This window comes from Tenrec ecaudatus, chromosome 16, assembly GCF_050624435.1.
Source record: "Tenrec ecaudatus isolate mTenEca1 chromosome 16, mTenEca1.hap1, whole genome shotgun sequence".
Taxonomy (NCBI): Eukaryota; Metazoa; Chordata; class Mammalia; order Afrosoricida; family Tenrecidae; genus Tenrec; species Tenrec ecaudatus.
The window spans coordinates 50,374,048-50,393,599 of NC_134545.1; the positions used below are offsets into that span (position 1 = coordinate 50,374,048).

A 19,552-nucleotide genomic window follows, 5' to 3' on the forward strand; every position below is an offset into this window, starting at 1 on the left:
TTAACCAGTGCCCATGCAGGTGATCCGTACCCCCACATTTCCAGGCCCTTCCCCTCAGGATGCCCCCATCTGCATTCTCCCTTGTCCTGGACCCCAGCGCTTCCTAAGAAGGAGCCCCCTGGCTGGTGGCCCCAGCCCAGCACACTCACGGGGGGTTATCGCAGCTCCGGCTCCGGGATCGCACGCCACCCCCGCAGGACCGAGAGCAGGACCCAAACTTCGTCCAGGAGCCCCAGCCTCCATCCTGGCCGTACATCTGCTCCGGAGACTTCCAAATGCAGTGACCTTTGAAGCACCACTGGGGTGGAGCAGAGGGTGTGAGGTTGCCCTGCTGCCTGGCCTGCCAGGGAGGAGGGCCCAACCCAGGCGGCCAGCCTGGCTGGTGGGCAGCAAGGGTGAGTCCATAGGCGGAATGTGGAAAAGGGGGCATGCTTTGGGAGGAGAGATTACAGACGCACCCTTTGGGATTAGACAGAATGCCAGCTGGGTCAGCAGCTGGGTCAGGAGCTGGGGCACCTTAGGCATATGACTTGCCTCTCAGAGCCTAGTGTCCTCCATGGTCGGATGTGAATTTTACATAGCTCTCTGTATGAGGTGGTCGTAAGTGTGCAGTCATTTGGGAGACTGGACTAAAGTATCAGCTTGGGGGGGAGTGGGGAGGGAGATGACACAGACTCCCCAGGTTACCAAGAGTCAACCTTGGCTTTGGGCCTCAAAGCCACCTTCCAGAAGCTACTGGGAGCCGAGGCTGTCCTATGCAGGGGGAGCGCAGCGCTTGAGCTAGAGCCACTTAGGCTGAGTCCCCGCTCCATCACTGACTAGCTTGCCATGACTTCACCTTGCTGAGCCTCAGTCTCCCCACCTGTCAAATGTTTGACCTTTCTGAGACAAGCCCTGCGCACAGGGCCAGGCACAAAGTGGGCCTTAGCCACAGACAACTCCCCTCCCTTCCCCTGTCGGGAACAAGAGAGAAACTCAGAAAATGGCCTCTTGAGGTGGGGGGCAGGTGGGTGCAGGGCGGAGGGGTGGGGCCACCAGATGCCTGGCCTTCTCCCCACACCAGTTCAGTCAGAATCTCTAGGGGTATGGGATATTTTCAAGAAAACTTTCGTGAGGTAGAAATTAGGTATGACATACACTTGTATAAAATGTACCATTCAAGGGTTTCTAGTAAACCAGCAACAGGGGTGTGCAACTGTCACTACCACCCAGGTGTAGAATATTCCCATCATCCCCCAAATTACAGCCTCCCACCCACCACTTGTTCTAGGCACGGGGGGTTTGTTTTAAGCCCAGACACTTTTAAATAGCAGCTAACACCAAGAGTCTATGATGACCTGTTAGGTGACATGAGGACCCCAGGGGCCTGGAGCTTGGCAAATGCAGGATTTTGACAGAAGCCACCCAGGTGGCGGGCTCACAGATGACAGGGAAGCCCTGTTCAGGTGACAGGGGGACAACCAAGCCCAGCAGGAGAGGGATGTGCGTGTAGTCAGCTTTGCGGAGCAGATGAACCCAGTTGCCTGGGGCTGACCCGGGACTGTAATCGTGGTCTGCACCACCACCCATATCCCAGAGCTCTCTCACTTGCCCGAGGGAGTCAGAGCTTCAGAACAGAGAGCAGGCCAGATGCTTGGAGCAGCCCGTCATAGCCCCAAGGTCTAGGACCTGGGGTGGGGCTTCAGAGGGGAGTTTTCACCCCAGTTGCAGGCTCTCTGCCTTAGCCTGAGGTGGTCTGGTGCATGCAGGTCCAGCACTCACGGATGTGGTGGGGTAGGCACACACTGGGGGAGGGGAGCGCCATGTGGAGGGGAGACAGAGCCTCAGACAAGTTCCTTGAGCTCAGTGGGCCTCACTCTTCCCATCTGGGAAGTGGGAGTAAGCATTCCTGCCAAGGGAGTTAGTACATCTCATGTCCAGAAGCAAAGGACTGTGGGTATGCGAGGAGAAAGAGTAGGAGTCTGAGTGTGTCCTCGAGAAGACCCCGGCCTAACCCGGCCTTCAGCACCAGGTCACATTCATCCCCATGCTTAGTGGACGGAAGGTCCCCTGGACCTACGCCCCAGGAAGTGCCCCCCACCCCCAGAGGCCCCAAGGTACCTTGCCGGGTGCGCACTCAGTCCCATCCAGCGGAGGCCCCTTCTTGGTCTTGCAGAAGTATGGGTTGTCCGGGTGACTGCACCACAGCTGTCTGCAGGGCTCAAAGGTCCTGAACTGTGTGGCAAGGGAAAGTGGGGTCACTGGGCCGGGCTGGCTCTCCAGCTCTGGCCAGGTTTCCATGATGGGGAAAGGGGGCTGATGGATGCTGGGATCCTGAGTCCAGGGAGGCAGGCAGGGGAAGCCAGGCGGCTAGAGCCCCACAGCCTCAAGCTTGACTCCACTTCAAGGCCCCTTGGCCTAAAGCAACCCTTCCTCCCTACAGTAAGGCACTAAGAAGCCACAGCGATAGCCACCCCCCTGCCCTGCCCCATACTCAGGCTTCCCCTCTGCCCGTGCCTGCCATAAGTGGGACCAGGCCTTGGGGAGTCCGTGCCTGAGCCTCGACCCCTGTGTGTGTAGAAGGCATGGAGGGGCTGCAGATCTCCGCACCCAGCCAGGGTGCAGGACACCCAGTGATGGCAGAGGGGGACCGCTTGTCTTAGAATATGCTTAATGCTCTCTCCCGTGATTCCCTGTGTGGCTGGCAGCACTGAACATCAAAGCCCCAGGTCCCCAACGATTTCTCTGCTATGAAGCACTGCTTTGTCACATGTGTCCCAGGGTGGCCTGGGCAGTGGGGAAGGAGACCACACCCAGTGGCCACTCATGATACCAAGCAAGGGCCTCCTGGAGCCTCAGAGTAAAGTGGGGTCTGCGCTTCCCAGAGGTGGAGTCGGGGCTCCCAGCTCCCCCAGCTTGCTCCCGCAGTAAGCCCTCACTGAGATGCCCCTTTGCTGAACACAGCTATCTGCCCTGGCCAGGGGCTGTTCGCTTTTCTCTGGGGAGCTCTTCTCTGATGTGCAGGCTCTCCCCAGCCTGCCTCCAGGGAGGAGCCCGCATTTCTCCCCTGGGAGCTATGGCCCAGACATGGAGGGGATGCTGGGAGAAAGGAGGTGGGCAGGCACAGAGCTTCACTGCTGTGGGGAACCAGTCCAACATCACATGAAGCCCCTGAAGGCCAGGTGGTGGGAAGGATCCCTCTGCCAGGCTAGAGCCCAGTCCTGATCTGACCCTGACAGGTAAGTCACTGGCCTACTCAGGCTCCCAAGGGTCCACCAGTCTCACCTGGGTCCCATGTCTCCCAGGACGAAGTCCTTCTCAAGCCACTGTACATCCCTGCACCCCTACACACACATACACACCACATACAAACACACACACATACACACCCCACAGATACAACCACACACACATACATGGACCACACACAAATACACACATGCATTCACACAAACACACACATATACATATACACCATAGCTTCACACACACACACACACACACACACACAGGTGCGCCTGGACAGAGCACAGAGGGGATCCTCCCTGCCCCTGTGGTGTTGGTCAGCCTAGGCCGACTGGGCAGAGGGTGCTCCGTGAATACCTGGTCACAGGAGATCGCCCTGGCTCTCTCCCCTGCCGCAGATGACTGGCACTCACCGCCTCGCAGGTCTGGTACCCGGTGCCAAAGTCAAAGCGGCACTGCTCATCCATAGAGTAGTCGATCCCGGGCAGCTCTGGGGGCCGGGGCCAGGTGGGCTCAAATGGGTCATCCAGGAGGCAGTCGTAGGAGCTGTCGGCAGAGTCGGACATGAGCCAGGACCAGGGCAGCAGCTCCCCCGCTTCCTCAGGCTGGGCTGTTAGCAGTAAGGGAGAGCCTACAACTCCTGTCCCTCCCCCCCCCACCCCACTCCCCTACAGCCACTGGCCATGGGGGGAGCTGGCTGTCCATTAGCCAGCTGCTGCCCTGAGCATGCCCCGCCCACTGGATCTGGAGGCCCAGGGACTGGGGCTGAGCTTCGGCTGGCAGCTCTCCTAGGAGTCACTTGCCCAAGCTTGAGCATCACACAATGGCCAAGATGAAGGGCTGCTTCCATTTGAAGACCCACTTTGGAGGAAGGGAAGAGAAAAGTCCACCTGCACACTGGACGAGAGCCCTGTCCCTGCCGCCGCCACCCACCTCCACCCCAATCCAGTCCGGGGCCCTGTATCTAGGCCTCCCTGGAGACCCCTGAAGCCTGTCAGCAAGGCTGGGAACTGAGTTCAGGTGAGGCGACACAAGTAGTCACTGGAAGACACTCTGAAGCACAGGGCTCCCCATGCGGGGTGCTAAATATGGGGCCTGGCTAGGCACCGGGAGAGATAGAAATCCCAGGAGGGGCAGGCGGGAAGGGTGAGGCTGGGCATGAAGGAGGGGAAGACTTGGGCCGACAGCCAGCGTGTCCTCTGCCCTGAGCGCCATGCTAGCCCTGAGGGTGGGTTACCTACGGGAGGTATCGGCTGAGCTCCACCTTGCTGCAGCGGGACCAGTGGAAGCGGTGGAAGGCTGCCTGCACCAGGGGGGCCATAACACTGCCCAGGCTGGTCTCCTCTGCACAGCTGTTGCCCTGGCCATCATGTTCCATGCCGAGCCTGACAGAGGACACAGGGAGGCCCAAGTCTCACCCTGGGTGCCCACCCCTAGGAGACCTGCTTCCCCACGGGTCTTGGCTGCATCAGTTTCCTTACCAGCCCATGGGGAAGACCTCTCCTTAACCCTACCCACAGCCCCAGAGCACCCTGGACCAACTCCAGCTCCACTCCTGCTCCCGGAAGCCGTCCCTGACTGACCCCCTCCCGGGGCAGGGTCCACCTGCCCCAGCAGTGAACACCTCAGTGTGCTGTCTTCCCACAAGACCCCAAAGTCTCTGGTTACAAGGACTGCGTCGTGTTTATCTTATAATCAGAACCACTGAGTGGACACCTCGGTGGGTCAGCCCCAAGGTTCTCCAAGAGCACATACTCTGAATCTACACATGCAATAAGCCTCCGGTGATTCCCTTCTGACCATAATTGAGGGATGAGAATTCTCTGATGATCAGAGAGTATCGAAAGATGATTATAGATTAAAAGTATATATCTGAGAGGAAAAACAAAAAACAGCATACCTTTCTTAGCCCAGAGTTTTGTATGTGGTCAACTTACAATGATGGTTTAAACAGAGCCTTGGACTGGTTTGAACCACTTGGGTCACAATCAGCGAAGCAATATCAGAACAGACTAGAATTTTTTAAATGTCTGTGAACTGGAACACATGGAAGGGGGGAATGATGAGTCAGAGGTCTGGAATAGGAGATGCTAATGAGCTCTTTCAGGAGTCTGATGTGAACGACTGGATTGTCGCCCAGACAGTGGAGAGCGAGTGACATACTATCAAAGCAGTGCCTGTGGGCGCCAGCTTTGAGTGAGACACTGCTGTTTCCAACTCCGCTGCGGCAAAGATCTGGTTGCTATGCTACACACCACACCACACCACACGTACGCACGCACACACACACAGGCTTTGTTTTCTAAGGAGGAAAGTCTCTACCAGAGCATTCGCCCATGATTTTCCCATTCCAGTTACCACCACATTCAGCTTTGCAAGCCCACTCCACCACGGCTTCAAGTGGCCCACAACGGACCTGGGAAGCGCAGGTTCAAAGCCCTGGGTCTAAAGGCAAGAGTGATCTCCCACTGAGTCGTACACATCAAGATGGGTGAAATGGAAACATGTTTCATTTATATGTGTGTATATATATATATATATACACACACATATATGTTTAGCACAATAAAAATTGTTTTTTTAAGATTTCACGAGGAGATCCATCACTGCAACAATGTTTACAGTAGGGAGAATTTTTTTAACAAAATATTTAAAATAGAGAACTGGATAATTACCCCATATCATATGCTGCTGTAACTGCAACTACTAATCTACATGGCATTCTTGTCAACCCTGCATATTAAGTGAATGCAGGCGGCGACCAAAGGTTTGCTTTCAAAAATATAAATGCATATGTGCTTTACATTCTCGTGTAAACAAAACCAAAACTCACTGCCATTGAATCAATGCCGACTCGCAGCAGCCCCTTAGGACAGGGGAGACCTGCCCTGGGAGTTCCCCAGGCTGGAACTGTTGACGGCAGGAGAAGGCTCTGTGAGCTGCCGATGGCTTCAAACTGGTGACTTTTCAGATCGCAGCCCAACATGTAACCACTGTGCCCCCGGGGCTCCCTATACTCATGCAAGGGCATATAATAATTCTTTTCTCCTCGGTAGGAAAAAATATATAGAAGACTAAATATTAACTTTTACCTTGGAGGCAGGAGGTGAATCATTTTCATATTTAGTATCAAATGCCCAAGTCCACGGCCTTTAAATTCCTGAAAACCCGCAGGGGGCTGCATCTGGGCGGACAGGTGGTGTGAAGCGGGACCCTACACGGGGCAGTGGTGGCATGGTGGTGGCATTCACACCTCCCAAGGAGGTGATCCAGGTCTGATCTCCAGACAGCGACCCTCCTGCACAGACACTACCCGTCTGTCAGAGCAATGTGCATGTTGCTCCGAGACTGAACTGGCTTTGGTGGAGTTTCTAGACTCAGATGAAGATGGAAGAAAGGGCTGGCTATCTCCTGCCTGGTGACCTCCTTTCAGCCAGTAGAAGGCCTGTTGGTCACAGTAGCCCAATCCTTCCATGGGAATCGTGAAGGGCCAGGCAGTATTTCCTTGGTAACCTAAGTTTGTTGCTAACAAGAGACAGGCTCTGGGCACGAGGGATGCATAGAAGCGTAGACTTCTACTGCAGCAGGAGCACTTCAGAGTTTCCCAGCATCCGCCCCCACAAAGCCCGGGATACCGAGATGCCCTGGCTGTGAGGGCTGTGTTGGGGCGAAGTCCTCGGGGTCCTGTGCTGACAGGGCTCACACGGGGGTGGGCAGCTGACTGGGCTCACCATCCCCCACTCTGCTGACTTTGTCAGTGGTTTGGCCAAGGGCTGAAGTTACGTGTCCCGTAGCCCTGCCCCTGGGGGAGGCAGGGCCTGGAGGCACCATCTCACACCGCCATTGCTGTGAGGTGCTGTCCACTCAGTTCCGACTCAGAGGGACCCTGTGGACAGCAGGACAGAGCAGGGCCTGGTCCTATGCCTCCCTCACCATCTTTGCTGTTTGAGGTCACGGTTGTAGCCACTGCGCCAGTCCATTCCATGGAAGGCTTTCCTTTACTTTACAAAGCATGATGTCCATCTCCAAGGACCGGGCCCTCCTGATAGCATGCCCAAAGTACATGAAACACCAGGGGACATTCACCACTTGCTTTCCCCTAGCTCCCCACTGAGAGGAGCACTGGAGGACAAGGGCTCTGTTCTTTCCTCCCAGGACCCAAGGGCCTGTTCTGTCCTGTCTGTTCTGTCCTCCCTGGGATGCCCAAGGACCTGAGTATCCCAAGGGCCACCACAGGGCTGAACACACTGTGGGGCCCCATCGATTGGATGAGTGTGCTGTACACAGAGCTCAGCCGATGGCTGAGAGAGAGAGAGAGAGAGAGAGAGAGAGAGAGAGAGAGAGAAGTTCGGGCCAGCTTCCTCAGGGATGCCCAGCGCCAGTATGGGCTGAAATGAGGCTCAGAAGGGCCTCGAGGCGTGGACAGGGTGAAGGGAGGCTGGAAGCAGGGATCACCCAGGGCCAGCAGACAAGCGCCTGTGATGGCCTTGGCATGGGGAGGCTTTGCTGCAGGAGAACCCACAATTGCTGTCCCAGGGTCCCCAGCTCATTACCCCAAAGGGCGGTGCTGGGGAATGGCCTTCCCAATGGGAAGTCCAATCCTTGAGGACACGGGACCAGAGCCTAGCCTGAAGCAAAGTCCTTCCATACCCACAGGCCCCCTCAGAGTTCACGTCAACACCCTCCCACCCCAATCTGAGGGCTATCAGCCCCGCCCATCCTCCTGTGCCACTTACACATGGCCAGTCTCATGGGCCACCACGAAGGCAGAGGAGAAGCCGTCTTCATGGTTGAGGGCGCAGCTCCTCAGGGGGTGGCACATGCCGGTAATGGGCGCATAGCCTGCTGGGAGAGAAGGAGAAGGGGCAGCGAGAGGTCACCAGCAGGTGAGGAAGGACACTTGCCATGAGAGGGACAACTGAGCCTGGTCACGGCCAGATGGCCCCTGAAGGGGGAAGGACCCTGGAAAACTTCTTCCTGGCCATAGAGCAAACTTGGGACACACTTCCCCCACATCCTCAGCTTACGGTACCCTCTGTCCACCAGCTGCCCAGTCTCCAGGCCCCTGCTCTCGATGAGCAGTGGGATTCCAGGCAGGACTTGGGTCTGCATTTCCCAAGGCACCTCCAACCAGCCAGTGCCTGAGGCAGGCAGGCATTCAACAAGCAAGCTCTTATGGATCAGCAGAATACTCTCCGATGCAAGCACCAGCCCACCCTCTTTGCAGACTTAGGGGTGAGGCTCCAAGGGCAGTGGGGTGTGTGCTAGGACTCATATTCCAGGTGCAGGACATATGGAGGCAGGAAGGATTTCTGCTAGAGCAGTGGAGGGAGCACCCTAGAGGGATTGACTGGGGCTTGGAGCTGGGCTTTAAGGGCAGGGGAGGTCTGCCAGAGGGGGAGAGTGGGCATTTTGGTGGAGATGGAGTGAGTCACGTGGAGAAATGGCAGCGAGAAGGGCTTTGGGGGAACCCGTGGGGCTGGGCTATGGTCACTGCCAGCCTTGACTAAGCAGATACGATCTGCTCTCCAGACTGATCTATGGCTCAGAGGGCTAGGAGGTGGGGGTGGGGTGTAGGGAAGGTCTTGGAGACCCACCTCCGAGGTGACAGCAGAGAAGAGAGTGCCCTGCTTCGACTCCTAGCCCAAGGCTGCAGCCACCCAGGCGACGAGCCCGTGTCTGCCAGTGGCAGAGCCGATCTTCTGTTGCGAGGGTGTGGGGGTTTTGATGGCAGTGGTCGGAGGGTGCTGGGCCTCCTGGGGGCCTGGGGTTGACCTTAGCTCATGCATGGATGACACAGCGCAAGCGTGTCTGTGTGTGGAACATGTCTGTGTGTCAGAGCTCGTCTGCGTCTATGAGAATGTGCATTTTGGGCATCAGTGATGTCGACAGGAAATCCTGCGGGTCTGATTCATTTCTGGCATCAACCCAGAATAAAGCCAAGGGCCCTTGAGGCCCTGGCGATGGGAGCTGGAGCCTCAGACCATTCTCCGCTCAGTTTTCGGGCGGGGACAAGCTGCTGCACCCCTTCGTGCTTCTGTGTCCCCAGCTGGGAAGAACATAGACAGCTCCCTGTGTTCACATGGCATTGCTACCAACGCGCTGCCAGACACCTCACCCACTACAGCCGGAGTCCAGGGGAGCTGTGATCTTGGCGGATGGGCCAGGGGGAGCTGGAGCCAGGGAGAGGGCGTGGGCATCCTTCTATGCAACCCACCCAAGCCCCACCCTCATCACACCACAAGCTGCAATGAGGGCAGATGGGTATGAGGTCCAAAGAATCCTAAAGACCACGAAGGGCTTGGGGACATTACTCAGAGGGCCAGAACCCAGCCAGTCACAGGCTTGGCCTGACCTCCAGGTTTGGTCAAGACGTTGGGTACCCTCTCATGTCTCCTGGTCCCTAAGAAGGCACTTCAAAGCCTACCCACCTGATCGTGTGTCCTGTCCCCAAAGTCCCACGGTCCTTCTTGCTAATTGGAATCTCAAACCTTCCCCAGTGGACCCCAGAGAGAGCTCACCCATGCCCGTGCCCAGCCCTGAGCCTACACCTCCACCTGGCTGGGGGCACACACCTCGCCCCAGCAAATACAGTACCTTGCATACCTGAGGGCCCAAAGTTCTGCCGCGTGAGGAAGACGACGTGGTCGTGGTGCTCAGCATGGCCAGGGTCCTGGCGCTGCTGGGAGTGTGCCCAGCGGCAGACCTGCTCCAGGCTGCGTGAGGGGTTTCCACGCTCGATCAGGGTCAGGGACTGCAGGGACCGGGAGGTGGTCAGCACTGGGGAGGAGCAGTCAGGGCCCCCAGGGACCACGGGGGACATACAAGCCACTCTCTACTGACAGACACAGGAGAATCCTTGGTCCCTTGGGCCTCCCAGCTGTACTGACCCAGCTTCTGCCTGGTTACCATCCTACATGGTCCTCCATCCTTCAGGGAACCAGGACCGAAGGTCCTTGTTTACAATCCCCTGGCCTACTCTCCAAGGCTGGCCTTGTTAGAGACAAAACACGTTTGTGATCATTGAAGAACATTAACCAAGCACCTCCTCTGTGCTGGCCCTGCGGTCACTCCCATTTAGGACAGAGTTGGGCCTGGGCTAAGCTTGCAGAGCCCAGGGGCCAGCATTCAGCCAAGGTGCTTTGTCTCCTCGCTGGCCCTCCCTAAGCTCCCATGTCCCCGGCATTCCTCTATGAGAGGGGGCAGAGGTGTCACTTCCTCAGGCTGGAGGGCACCCATAGTCCCTCCTCACCAAGCCCCAGTTGCCTTCTCCTCTGGAGCCTCAGTTCTAATGGTCTTGGGGTTCTGGTTCTTAAGCCAACGAGGTTTTCCTAGCTGCTGTCCACTCTACCACACACCCTGGCTGGTGTGATGCTTCGGCCCCATGCCCTCCTGCGGCCAGGGCGTATTACCTGGCGGTAGCCGACCATGATCAAGCGTACAAGGGCAATGTTGATGTGGACCCCCAGAGAGTCATCGTGGTATATCTCATCGACCTGGAAGGAGAGCAGAGAATGCAGTTTAGGGGGAAACAAGCGTTCACTGAGGGTCTACTGTGCACCACACACTGTGCTAGCCAGACGCACTCCGTCACATCCGCACGTTAGCTCATGTCATCCTCACTGTGACTTCATCAGAGGAGCCCTGGTGACGGGCACAGTGGTTAGGAGTTGGGGCACTAATCATGCGGTTCACAGTTCAAAACCACGGGTCACTCCTTAGGAGAAAGACAAGGCTTTCTACTCCTGTAAAGAATTAGTTTCAAGGGGATGTGGGAGAAAGGAAGGGAGGCAAGGGAGGAACCAACCCAGGGGCAAGGGAACAACAAGTGAACTAAAATCAATGGAAAGAAGGGCATAGGATGCCTAGTGGGGCTTAATCAAGGCCAATGTTGCAGGGAGGAATTACTAACCCAAATGAAGGCCAAACATGATAGGACAAGAGGAAAGTAAAAGGAAATAGAGGAAAGAGCTAGGAGGCAAAGGGCATTTATAGAGGTCTAAATACGAGCATGTATATATGCAAACATATATATATATATGATGATAGGGAAATAGATCTATGTACATATTTTAATTTGCTAAGTATTAAGGTAGCAGACAGACATTTAGCCTCTACTCAAGTACTTCCTCAATGCAAGAACACTTTGTTCCAATAACCCAGAATTCTGTGATGTTCTCCTTCCAGATCCGATCGCTGAAGACAAAGTACATAAGCAAATGTGAAGAAAGCTTATGGTGTCCAGCTATCAAAAAATACAGTGTCTGGGGTCTTAAAGGCTTGAAGAAAAGCAAGTGGCCATCTAGTTCAGAAGCAACAAAGCTTACATGGATGAAGCACACCATCCTGTGTGATCATAAGATGTTTATGGGATCAGGTATCAAGCATCAAAGACTCAGAACAAATCACATCGATGTGATTGGGGGTGGGGTGGGCATGGAGTGGAGACCCAATGCCCATCTGTAGACAATTGGACATCCCCTCACAGAAGGGTTTCAGGGAAGGGATGAGCCAGTCAGGGTGCAGTATAGCCCTGATGAAACACACAACGCTCCTCTAGTTCTTTGGTGCTTCCTTCCCCCCACTACCATGACCTCAATTCTATGTTACAAATTGGATTAGCCCAGAGCATGCACACTGCTACAGATAAGAGCCCCAAACACAGGGATTCCAGGATAGATAAACCCCTCAGGGTCAACAAGAGAGTAGAGATACCAGGAGAATTAGGGGAGGATGCGGGGACAAAAGGGGAATCGGTCATAAGGATAAACTATAACCTCCTCCCAAAGAGATGAATAAGGGAAAAGTGGGGGAGGGGCAATGGAAGACAATGTAAGATATGAAAATAATAATCTACAACTTATCAAGGGTTCGTGAGGGAGGGCAGGCGGGGGAGGGAGGGGGAAGAAATGGGGACCTGATATCAAGGGCTCAATTGGGAAGAGAATGCTTTGAAATGATGATGGCAGCATATGTACAAATGTGCTTGACACACTGGATGAATGTATGGATTGTGATAAGAGATGTAAGAGCCCCCAATGAAAGTAAGAAGGGGGGAAAATAGTCTCAGAAACCCACAGGGGAAGTTCTACCTTTGAATTGGAAATAACCCAAGGACAGTTGAGTGAATGAGTGACATTATCCCATTCCCACTCTAAGGCTGGAGAAACGGAGGCCACGAGAAACAAAGCGACTTGCCAAAATACAGGCAGCTAGTAAGATTCAGAGCCGGAATCCAAACCCCAGACTGTCTGGTTCAAACACTGAGTTCTTTCCAGGAACGTGTGGAGGGGGAGCCTGGTTTTCAACTCCGCTCCTCTGGCCACGCTGTTCATCTTTCCATTCTGTCTAAGAGATCCTTCCAGAAACATCTCGCAGGCCAGGGAAGCCCAGTTCAAGTCACTCGTCCTAGCATCCCCCTGCACCTTTCTAATGTTTACTGGAAGAATCTGCCTGCCCTAGGACGCCCAGGCACGGGCAGCAGCCACCACAGGTCCTCCTTCAGGACAATTTCGGGGGGAAAGTGCTCTCGGGGTTGGCCCAGCTATGGGAGCAGTGCCTCCCTCAGGCCTGTGAGACCCACCGACCTGGGCCTTGCCTCAGACATGAAGAGCCAGACCTGCATTTGAACAAGTGCCTCGGTGTCTCTGAGGGGCCTGGCTTTGGGAGCACCACTCCGGAGGGCTCTGCGAATATGCCCTCCTTCTTGCTCCAAGAGTCCAGTCCAGGACCCCCCGGAACAGCCTGGGCAACAAAGGGTACTCAGCCTACCCACCTCCTGGGACAGGGAGCTCACTCTCACCTCAGGGCCAGGCAACTCAATTCCAACGCGTTTTGTTTTAAGTGGATCTTCCCTCCCCCTTTTCTGAATAGGAGACATGGAAGAAAGCCCCAAAGGGTACAAAAGCAGCAAGGCAGAAAAACAAATCCATTCTCTCTTCTCTGCCAGATGCACAACCATAGCTAACATGCTTCCCTCTGAGTGTGTGTGTGTGTGTGTGTGTGTGTGTGTGTGTGTGCTAATTTTTTTAATTGGGCCCATACTGACTCTCGTATCTTGTTTGTTTTGTGCAACATGATTCTGAGTTCTTAACAGCGTGATCTTTAAGGTCCTCACGCAGCTGGACTGTCATGTATTTCACTGGGCTCCTGCTCATGCGGGGAGACTCGAGGAGGAGAAATAGAATGCTCCAGAAGAGAACAGCACAGCCAGCAAGCCACTGTTAGGGCCTGCAAGGGATGGCCTAACAATGAAGCTACTGGGCCAGCGTTCTAGCCCAAAGCCCAATTTGATTCCTTCTGTGCTAAGTGGCCTGCAGAAGTCCAGGAACCTCTTAGAATTGCTGTTTGGGAAGAGTCATGGTCTGAAATCAGGATGGCATATGTAAACATCTCAGAATGAGCAAGCAGAAAGAGGCCCATGGGGTGGGCCAGGGATGGGGACGGAAGCAAAAGGCAGCCCTGATTCCCAATCACACTGCTTCGGGGGTGGTGGGGGGCACTGGCGGAGTCTCTTTCATGCTCCCATTTTCATCACTTCAGTCTCTCACACCCGGTGAGCCACCAAGTCATGCTTGCTCTTAAGCAGAGCAGTCAACCCACCACCCACAAAGGGAGGCTGTCAGTGTAGAGGAACAGCACTTCCAATCCTTGTGTGGGACGGCCCTTGGGGCGGGGAGGAAGGACCTGTGGTCCTCATGTTCCTGAGCCTTAACAAGTCCTCCTGAGTCAGCCAGAGAGGAGAGATCCAGGCTGCACAGAATCACGGCAGCAAGGCAGCAAGGCAGGGACCCCTGAGCCCCAGCCCAGCTCCTCTCCCTGAGGCTCAGGCTTGGCGGCTGCTCTCATTCATAAGCAGGCCAACTTTACAGCAGCCAGCACCACACTCCAGCCCTGGGCCCGCCTGGCGCCCAGGTCTAGACTCCATTGATTAGTGAGGCTGGAGACCAGAGCTGCTGTGGGAAAGCAGGCGCCCCGACTCCCACCACAAGGATGATGGAAAGTCCAACTGACAGGGGAACCTCCTGCCAGCGCTCCGGCCCCCCACCCGCCTCCCCGGCAGAGGCAAAAGATGTCAAAGGAGGAAAAGAATCACAGGCGGGGAGTCCAGCCCAAGTCCCTAGCCCATCACACCCCAGGTTGTCCCGGGAGGATTTGCAAAGCAGGGCAAGAGGGTGGGAAGAGAGCTTCCAATCAGTTGCGTGCACATCTCCCTGACAGCATGCCAGCCTGAGGATCCTTTACAACCAGCTGAGAAAATAGTCATCCTGTAAGGGAATGACTCCTAAAGTATCCCGGCTTCTCACCCCCTTCAACATGCTAGCCTGACCCTCATTTACATGGGAGAGCCTTCGGTCTGCCCATGGCCTCCCTGCTCTGTTGTGGAGCCATGCAGACCAAGAATGGTTCCACTGGCAGTGCAGGCCCCAGCAGCCACTTCTGTGGCCTGCACTTTGACACGTGAACCCACTAGTCATCCAGGGGCAGAAGAGGGTGGTCACTGAAACACTGGGGAGGGACTCTTCCAGGGTCTTGGGTATTCAAGGTCATGTCAAGTACCCCCAAGGAGTCCTTGAGTGATGTAAACAGTTAAGAGGCTCAGCTGCTACCCAAAAGGCCAGAGGTTCAAGTCCACCCAGAAGAAAGGTCTGCAAGCTACTTCCCAAATATCAGTAGCTAAAAACCACATGGAGTACAACTCTGCTCTAACGGTCCTGACGTTGCCATGAGTCAGAGGCAAGTCGCCAGCACCTCATGGCAAGAACCACAGGACCATCGCTTTCCTGCCCTCGACTCTCTGTAACAGTGAACCAAGCAGGTTGCTACCCACCTCTCACTCCTGTGGACACATTTCTGTTCCACTTAGCAAACCAAATCTGACCCTTAGGCTTCCAGTGAGCCTTGAACTGACGGCCGCCATCTCTAGCTGCAGGATACTAGGGGTCCTCACAGAAGGACTGGTGGAGGAGGCTGCTGCCTCTCTGAGCAGGTATCAGAATCAGAGTCCAGCTGTCTAACATCAGTCAGGGGTTGAGCAGGAGGCTCCTGATGCAGCCTTTCACTTCCAGGAACCGAGCAAGCCAAAAAGGACATCCTATTTGAAAAGCAACTCAGTCCCCGGAAAACAACCTGGAGACACAGGCTTCAGGTGGCTGGTGTACTAACACTATCTACCTACATGAAAGAAACGGGGGGTGTGTGTGTGTGTGTGTGTGTTAGGGGTGGGGGGAAGAGGATAGCGGAGGGGGGGGGGGAAATGTCCTCAAATCAACAGCCTAACTTGAAGGCATAGAGGAGTATGATCCTAAGCCTGCTAGAAGAAAGAAAATTACAACATTGGGAGCAGAAATAAACACAATCAGACACAGAAAAACAAAAAGGAAACCACAAAACCAGGAGCTGTTTCTTTGAAAATAAATCTTTTTTTAATGAAAACCTTTCAGTTAGGCTGGCAAAGAAAAAAAAATTAGAAAAGATACAATGTATAGAAGAAACAAAAGAGGAGACATTATAGCCTACCCAACAGAAAAACAGAAACAAAGTGAACTATGAAAGAATGTTATCAACAACTGTTATGGCAACAAACTGGGGAGCCGAGATGAAACAGAGACATTCTTAGAGCACACAATCTAAGCAAACTGACTCAAGAGGAAACAGAAAGTCTCAGCTGATGCATAACAAGTGAAGAACTGTAGGCAGGGATAGAAAACCTCTCCCAAAGCACCTACTCAAACCGTCCTGGGCAAAATGGTTTCATTAGGGAATTCCTCCACGTTTTTGGAGAGGAGCTGACACTAATCCTGTTTAAACTCTTCTAAAAGATAAATAAGAAAGGGATATGTCCTCATTTACTCTACGAAGCCAATGTAACCCTAATACCCAAGCTCGGCAAAGATATCACAGGAAAAGAAAACCACAGGCCAACACCTCTTATAAATACAGACGCCAAGATCTTCAGCGAAATGCTAGAGAACAGAACCCAATCCATATGAAGAGAGGCATCCTCCATGGAGAGTGGCTCCGGGAATGCAGGGATGGTTCAACATCAGACACTCAGCCAACGTAACCCACCTGTCAACGGAACAAAGGAAGAGGACCGCATCGCTGCCTCTAGAGATGCAGCGGAAGCATCTGATGCAATCCAAGCCCCTTTCTTGCTGAAAGCCATAAAAAACGAGACTGAAATAAAAGGGAAATTCCTTAATGTGATTGAGGACACAACATAAAAAATTAACAGACAAAAGTACACATACAAACAAACTCACTGCCATTGAGGAGATGCTGACTCATCGGGATCCCACAGGACAGGATAGAACTGTCCCTGGGAGTTTCTGAAACTGTAACTCTTTAGGAGAGTAGAAAGTCCGGTCTTTCTCCCACATTACACACAGTAGACCAAAATGGAGAGTTTTCCCTTCCAAATCAGGAATAAAACAAGGAAGAACATTCTCGCCCTTCTCGTCAATACAATATGTAAAGCCCGAGCCCGGTTAATAAGACGAGAAAAAGAAATGTTATCCAGAAAGGAAAAAAGAAAGAAAATCAACTCTACTCATGGACGTCATGATCTTATATCTAGAAAATCCCAAAGAGTCTGCAAGAAAGCTTCTAAAGCTTGTAGAAGAATTCAGCAAAACCAGAGTACAGAATCAGCAAACCAAAATCAGCTGGGTTTCTACATACTGGCAATGAGAAGCATGAAAGGGGGGAGAGGAACATTACTTCATTTACAGTAGGATCAAAGAGAAGACAACATCTAGGAATAAATTTAACCAAAAATATGAAGAATGCATACAATAAAATTATAAAACAGCAACAAAAGAAAATAAAGAAGAGTTAAATAAATGTAAAGAAGTTTCATGTTCATGAGCTGGAAGACTTAATATTTTTCCGATATCAAAACTACCCCCAAACCATCTACAGAGTCAACACAGTCCCAGTCAAAATTCCAATAATCTTCCTTACAGAAATGAAAACATCTAAAACAATACTCAACTTTATATGGAATAGCAAGCAGTCCAAATAACAAAAGCAATATTGAAAGAGAACAAAGGACTCATGCATCTTGATTTTAAAACATATTTTACAGGGTCAGGAATCAAAACAGTCTGGTCCACCTACTTTCACTTATTATTGAGTATTTTGCATTTATGGCATTAATAAAAAGTCTACCAGTTATACGAGCCCCCAATAAAATTATTTGTTTAAGTCTACTAGCTGACTATGATACGCAATAAAGACATACCTGGTCCTGAGGTATGAAGTGAGATGACTGCTCCTGTGATGGTTACTAAAGTTACAGGTCAGTCTGGCTGATTATCAGTGGTTTGGTAGCTATGTGAGGCTACAATTTGTCAATTATGTAATGATAAGCCATCCTCCATTGTATAATCTGATGTAATCCTCCTCCATTTTATCATGATGCCAATTTTTGCAGAACGGTCTGGTCTTTATAGCTCTATGTAGATGGGTGAGGAATGGTGTACCAGTAGACATTTATTTATCAGTGAAATAGAATTTCACTGGTTTGCTGGTGTACCAATAGAGACATTTATCAGTGAAATAGAATTGAGAGTCTAGAATCAAGGCCATGCTTTTATCAGACACTGAATTTTGACAAGTGTGCTGAGTCTATTCAATGGGGAAAGAAGAGTATCAACGAATGGCCTCTGGAAATTTGGATCTCCACATGCAGAAAGATGAAATAGCATGCCTGACACCACACGGAAAAACAAATGCAAAATGGATCAATGGCCTAAATGTGCAAACTAAAGCTATCAAATTTATAGAAGTTGAGGGGCAATATTGTGATCGAATATTAGGTTCAAAGCATCCACAGCAAAAGACAAAACAAACAAATGGGGCCTCATGGCAGTTTAAAGGTTTTGTTCATCAAGACTTCCCCAAATGGAACCGACCAGCCCTTGAGCAGGGGGAAGTCCCCTGTGACTCTGCTGCTGGCGGACTAGGACTGACCCGTCCAGACAGAACTGCATCACCTAACAAGAATACCCCCACCCACAGGTCCAGCTGGTGCCCGAGCCAGAACCACATATTCCCATTACCTCAGAAGTACTGGGAGAGGACCAGAACCCCAGCTCCTACCAGCTGCGGGCTGTGCACCCAAGGCCTGGCCACCAGCCTCTGCCGCCCATGGCTGTCTCCCGGATGCCAGAGGTGGTGCCAGTGAGCCAGCTCAGGGGCAATGAGGAAGTGCTTCCCCTGGTTCATACCCCACCTCTGCCAAGTTTAAGGTCACCTCTGCCAATACCCCCATGGCAGGCCTGGGATAGAAACTGGGCGGGTACAGAAAAACAAGCAAAGGTCGAGACTCTCAAAATGATGACTCTCTGGGGAGGGCAGCGAGAGAGCTTTAGGACTGGAGGGACAAACGGCCATTTCTAGGCAGCACACTTGACTGCTAACCCAAAGATTGGGGGTTCAAGTTCACCTAAGGGTGCCTTGAGAGAAAACCTGTGATCCAACCCTGAAAGATTCGCCACTGACAAGCCCTATGCACACACATGGGATCCCCGTGAGTAGCATCAACATGAGGACAACTGGAAGAAGTTTTAGGAGTACTTCCTGTCTCATATGTTCATATTTATATACGGACAAGAGGGATCTATGATCTCAGTCTATGCCTAAGGTGTGTAAAACACTCTTCCAAACTATAGAAAACAATACGCAATTGCATCATAGTTTAATTGGTAGGTTTTGGTTTTGTTTGGGGGCTGGGGTTGCTTAAGCCATAAAATTATGAAACCACTGACATTCTAGAGGTCTCCTGCATGATCAGCAGGCCATGCCTCAGTTTCCCCAGTGAAGGTCTGGAGGCTGTTTTGAGAAGGATGCGGAGTCTCCTGGTCCTTTCTCGGCCTCGCCAGCCCTTCCCTTCAAGGTCAGGTTCGTGACCCTATATTTCAAAGGGCTGGTTTGGCAGCTGAGCACTTTAAATAGCTTTTTAGCCAGCACACTTCTTAAAGGGGTGGTTGTCTGGCGGGGGGGGGGGGTGCTCCCTGGAGACTGTGGGCCAGCCTGAGAGGTTCACCAAGCCCCAGCCACTTCCCCACCTACCATCCAGGCTGTTTGTGCAGGGTGGCTCTACGGCTCATGGGGACAGCCCCACCCAGCCCCATAGGTCCCTTGTACAAACCACAATGCCGAGCATTGATGCCTAACAGGACCTGGCTGGGAAAGTCAGCAGGCTTCATGTCTGCCCCCCACCTCCCACCCCCGGTGGGGCCTTGCTGAGTCAGGGCAGACCCTAGGAGCCCGGGGCATGGATGCTGCTATCTATGGCTCCCACCTCTTTGCACACAACAGT

General features: G+C 52.9%; 1 protein-coding gene across 3 annotated transcripts in view; it reads right to left on the reverse strand.

The window, feature by feature from the left end:
- Nucleotides 1–19,552, reverse strand: part of ADAMTS14 (ADAM metallopeptidase with thrombospondin type 1 motif 14) — an 89,612-nt gene that overhangs the window by 20,257 nt on the left and 49,803 nt on the right. The window contains exons 5-11 of one of the 3 annotated variants that reach the window (XM_075534041.1): nt 10,638–10,721; nt 9,832–9,979; nt 7,962–8,067; nt 4,467–4,610; nt 3,639–3,771; nt 2,101–2,214; nt 150–298 (exon numbers count right to left, since the gene is read on the reverse strand). In XM_075534041.1, the coding sequence (XP_075390156.1) occupies nt 150–298; nt 2,101–2,214; nt 3,639–3,771; nt 4,467–4,610; nt 7,962–8,067; nt 9,832–9,979; nt 10,638–10,721 (878 nt within the window). Of the gene's footprint in view, nt 1–149; nt 299–2,100; nt 2,215–3,638; nt 3,772–4,466; nt 4,611–7,961; nt 8,071–9,822; nt 9,980–10,637; nt 10,722–19,552 lie in introns of all 3 variants that reach the window. The other 2 variants (XM_075534040.1, XM_075534039.1) reach the window with 2 other exon arrangements.